The sequence below is a fragment of the Nicotiana tomentosiformis genome, chromosome 1 (genome assembly GCF_000390325.3).
Source record: "Nicotiana tomentosiformis chromosome 1, ASM39032v3, whole genome shotgun sequence".
Taxonomy (NCBI): Eukaryota; Viridiplantae; Streptophyta; class Magnoliopsida; order Solanales; family Solanaceae; genus Nicotiana; species Nicotiana tomentosiformis.
The window spans coordinates 31,152,949-31,157,924 of record NC_090812.1 but is presented as its reverse complement, the minus strand read 5'-3'; the positions used below and the strand labels follow the sequence as shown (position 1 = coordinate 31,157,924).

At 36.2% G+C, this 4,976-nt stretch overlaps 1 protein-coding gene across 1 annotated transcript; it reads left to right on the top strand.

Moving 5' to 3' along the window:
* Positions 1-1,611: 1,611 nt before the first annotated feature.
* LOC104113776 (formin-like protein 11) lies at positions 1,612-4,710 on the top strand. Its single transcript, XM_009624061.4, has 4 exons — positions 1,612-3,179; positions 3,281-3,471; positions 3,545-3,780; positions 3,859-4,710. The coding sequence occupies exons 1-4, from the start codon at positions 1,612-1,614 to the stop codon at positions 4,588-4,590; spliced, it is 2,727 nt and encodes a 908-aa protein (XP_009622356.1). The 3' UTR covers positions 4,591-4,710.
* Positions 4,711-4,976: the final 266 nt, after the last annotated feature.

Below are 4,976 nucleotides of genomic sequence, written 5' to 3'. Positions count from 1 at the left end.
ACTAAATATTTGTTCAGTAAAAATTAAAAAATTGACAAACATATGATCTATAAAATTATTCTTATGGGAGAATTTTCTTAGTAATTGGAATTCATGAGTTTTGTCAAGTGAAATTGGTGACGAAAATGGAGAAGACAACAGTAATGGGGGAAATCGGATAAGGGAGAAAAAAAAAGGAAAAAAAAAAGAGAAGAAAAGAAAAAAGAAGAAAGAAAAGAGAAAGGTAAAGAAAAAAAGTACTAATAAAAAGGAAATAGTATTTGTAATACACTTTAATACAATTAACGAAAGAGCTAATTAGTTTGGGTGAATTACGTTTGGAAAATGGCATATATAGGCCAACTGTGTAACTCTAAGGGCATATATGGACCAACTATGTGACGGTAAGGGCATATTTGAGCTAAAGTATTAACGAAGGACAAATGTGCTCAATTTCGTATAGTATAAGGACATATTTGAACTTTTTCCGTAATTTAAATAGATGGCATATTAAGCAAATTGAGAATGTATATTCTAGATCAAAATATAAATAAATATACTAATTTCTACCTCTTTTGTGGTTAAAAGGGATATAGAGAACTTTGACATGACAGAAAAAGCTATAAGTTGACTTCAAAAGAGGTGAAGTCCTAACATTGTGATAATGTTGGAGGATAACAGTGTCAAGTATGACGGCTGTGATTTAATAATATTGTCAAGCAGAGTAAAAATAGTGAACAAGGGAAACTCTAAGGAGTAATTATAGAAGGTTTTAGAACATAGAGTGACTATTGTCTATAGGGGTTGGTAGTTGTTTTGCACTACTAATATAATTGAAAATTACATAGTATTTTTTGCCCTGAGAAATTGAGATCTTTATAAAATAAGCAACATCAGAATCCTATTTTCCCCTTGAATCTTGCATAACAGCAAAAATATCTAATTTATTTTCATAAAATGTGTCTGAGTGAGAGGAGCACATGAGAAAGTGATGGAAGATATATGTTATCTTTCTTGCATATAATAAATTGTCACCTTCCTATGATGTAAGGCAAGTCCAACCAATTGGGACCTACCACAATTTTAGATTAAAACCATAACTTTTAGCTCCAAAAAGCCTAGATTTCCAACATGAAACTACTTTCAAATCCTTGGACTGTAACAAATTAGCAGAAGGATACTTAATGAATTATGCAGATCAACAAAAGAATCATAATTTTCTTAGGTTATTTAGTTAGAGATTCTAAAGAATTAGATAAAGACATAAAAACAGACTGAAAAAGTAAGCATGAACATAAGTGTATAAAAGAGAAGTGATGTGCTTACTATTAACAGTATTCAGCAGGGAGAATTAATGGAGGGAGAGGAGAGAGAGAAGAGGTAAGAAAGGACAAAAACAGGAAAGAAAATAAAGAAGGTCCAGTACACCTACAACTGCCAAACTCAGGGGTTCCTTGGAGTAGCAATAAAGACTTCTTCTTCTTCTTCTTCTCTTCTGCTGCTGCTTCCACTTCCTTAAATAAAAACGTTGGTTTACTAGTACATATTTAATCACAAAGAAAAAAGGATGTTGGGGTGAATTTATATTGTATAAAGTTGGATGATTTGTTTCATGATTTAGGATTCAAGAACATGGGACATTATCATGGTTCTAGGATTCTTCTACACTTTCTCTTCATTATCACTTTCATTCTCGTATCTTTTTGCTGTACACACATTTTGTTTGGTGATGTCTCATTGAATGCTGCAAAGTACTTGACTAGTATTCATGGTTTTAAAGAGCTACATTATTTGGACAAAAATGGGGATGGCAAAGAAAGTGAAAGTGGGAAGATCTCTGGAGAAAAGCAAGTCTTTATTGTGGAAAAGTTCAGAACTTTACTTGGACTGAGGAACTTCAACTCAAGAAATGGTGATTTTGCATATATTTCAACATCACCTTCACCTTCTCCATCACCTTCAATTGCACCTGAAGCTCCAGCTCCGGCACCACGGATTCATCGACATTCTCACCGACACTCTCATCACATTCCCTTTATCCCAGCTGGTCTCAGGATAAAGGAGAAAAGGAGAAAAAATACTACTACTAAAGTTTTAGCAGCTGTTCTTGTTTCTGCTGGGATTTCAACTGCATTGTGTGCTATTGCCCTTTTCTGTGGCTGCAAAAAGTTCAGAAAACAAAGAAAGAAAACAACAAGATCAGTTTCACTATTCAGCAGTGAAGCAGGAAGTGTATGTAGATCAAGGTATGCTAGTTCTCAGAATTCAGTGAAGAAGGTAAGTTCTGATCCAGGCCCTGACCTTTTTTACCTTGATTCACTAGAAGTTGCTCTAGAATCATCAGAACCAATTTGCTTAAAACAAACTTCTGTAGTAACTGAAAAGATTTACTCAAGTGAAACTATAGCAAACAGTACATTGAGTGAGAAAGCAGAACCGCAGCAGGAAATCAGTGTGTCAAAGCCTGATGATGATAATAAATGTTCAAGTGTTGGAGAAATTGTGTGTATTTATGAGAGTGCTGATTCAGCGAAGTGTGAAATTGATGATTATAACCCTTCCACTGATAACAAAATAGTTCCTGAGGAAGCTCATTCATCAGATGATGATGAATTATTTCATTCTTTGTGTAATTCGTGTTCGTCTAGTACTAGACTATCCAATGTTTCAGCTAGTAGTCTTATTGATACCTCAGAATTTATGCCTCAAGATCAATCAAAAGTATCACATTGTTCTACATCCTCCTCAGCACATTTGTCAACTCCACCCCCACCGCCTCCACCGCCCCCTTTGCCTTCATTTCCACCACAATCTCCCTGTTGGTCTACAGCTTCTTCAGTGAAAATGAAGGCTAAAGTTCTGAGTCATGCTCCATTGCATATTGAATCATCTATTAGAAATTCAGATTCTTCTTCAGGATCAAACCAAAGTACAGAAAATGATTTGTCACAATCACCTCCAAATCAGGCTAATCCTGCTGGAGGAATTCCTCCCCCACCTTGTCCTCCTCCATTTGCAAAAGGAAGTAGTACTAATTCTTCAAAAGGTCCGCCACCTCCACCGTGTTTGCCTTTCCCACACTTGGTAGTAGGCAAAGATGGAAGTCCACTACCAAAATTGAAACCACTTCACTGGGACAAAGTAAGAGCTGCATCAGACCGCAAGACTGTTTGGGACAAGCTGAGACCAAGCTCGTTCGAGTAAGATTACATCTTTTTTCCTTGTAAAGATCAGAATGTTATTACTCATGTTTGTTACCAACTCCACAGTATCCATTTACAAATTTATGGTCATGGAACAGATTTGATGAGGAAATGATTGAGTCGCTTTTTGGTTACAATCTGCACAATTCAATGAAGACCGACGGAGGGAAAAGCAAAACTCCATCTCCAAGCAAGCATGTTCTTGATCCTAAAAGACTACAGAACATAAGCATACTATCCAAAGCTTTGGGTGTGACTGTAGAACAAGTTTGTGAAGCACTAATAAAAGGTAAAGCAATTCTCACTTTCAGCTCCCTTTCTGTTTCTTTCATGACAATTATAAGATTTAAATTTCACAACAGGAAATGGATTGTCTTTGCCACAACTGGAGGGTCTAGCTAAGATGGTACCTACTAAAGAAGAAGAGGACAAACTCTCAAGTTATAAAGGAGATATCAATGAACTAGGGTCAGCTGAGAAGTTTGTAATGGCAATGCTTAAGGTTCCATTTGCATTCTTGAGAATTGAAGCCATGCTTTATCGCGAGACATTTGATGATGACGTTCATCTTCTCAAGAAGTTTTTCTCAATGCTAGAGGTAACCAGCAAACAACAAGAAACTTTTCTTACTTTAATATATTAAAGTGACTAAAATTGTAAAATTTTACTGTCTCAGGAGGCGTGCAAGGAACTCAGATCAAGCCGACTGTTCTTAAAATTGCTAGAAGCAGTGTTGAAAACTGGAAACAGAATGAACATTGGGACGATAAGAGGAGGAGCTAGAGCATTCAAACTGGATGCACTACTTAAACTATCCGACGTGAAAGGAACTGATGGAAAAACCACACTACTTCATTTTGTCGTTCAAGAAATCATTCGATCAGAAGGCTTGAAAGTATCCCAAAGCATTATGGGAAAGATAGACCAGAAACGCAAGAGTAAAACTATCCAAGACAGAGAAGAAGACTACAAAAGGATGGGTCTTGATCTTGTTTCTGGTCTAGGAACTGAGCTATGCAATGTAAAGAAAACAGCCACAATGGACTTGGATGTCATAGCAAGTTCAGTCTCAAATCTATCAGAAGGAATGAACAAGATAAAAGCACTAGTAACAAATGACTTGCCTGCAGTTGAAAAGAATGGTGGTAACTTTGTGCACTCAATGACAGCATTCTTGAATTATGCAGAAAGGAAACTAAGGGAATTGCAGGAAGACGAGAATCGAGTTCTATTACGTGTTAGAGAAGTCACAGAATACTTCCATGGAAATGTGAGCAAAGATGAATCCAACCCTCTCCGGATTTTTGTCATTGTGAGAGATTTCTTGGGCATGTTAGATCATGTATGCAAAGAGCTTAGAAGCTCAAAAACTCCCAATAGTCCTAACCCTTTAGCTCCATTTCGATAGGCTGTGTGTGTTAATAGTTTCTATATGTTTCTTCTTTTAACAATTCAACTATTGTGTAAGATTTTGTATCAAGAATTCAAAAGTTATTTGCCTCAAGAAGTTTGTACTTATAATGAATAACAGTGTACAAATAAGGTCATCAGTGTGGAAACCAAAACTTAGAGGTAACAAAGCCATTCCACTTTTAGTAACCTGTCCAAGTTCAAAGGGATTGGGTTATGATCATTCCTTGACATTATCCAACGAGTTGAACTTAAAATGACCAATCAAACTATTTGCTCGAAACGAGTCAAAATAGCATAACCTGACCATCTCTACCACAACTCAATGAAAAAAAGTAAACAGGCAAAAGAGAAAGGTCGAGAATGATATTCCCTTTTGAACTT

What these genes read in the sequence shown, in the direction of transcription:
- LOC104113776 (XM_009624061.4), top strand. Translation starts at nt 1,612, where the DNA reads ATGGGACATTATCATGGTTCTAGGATTCTTCTACACTTTCTCTTCATT. An exon ending in CTGAGACCAAGCTCGTTCGA is followed by an intron (nt 3,180 to 3,280) that starts GTAAGATTACAT and finishes GTCATGGAACAG; the next exon opens with ATTTGATGAGGAAATGATTG. An exon ending in AGTTTTTCTCAATGCTAGAG is followed by an intron (nt 3,781 to 3,858) that starts GTAACCAGCAAA and finishes TTACTGTCTCAG; the next exon opens with GAGGCGTGCAAGGAACTCAG.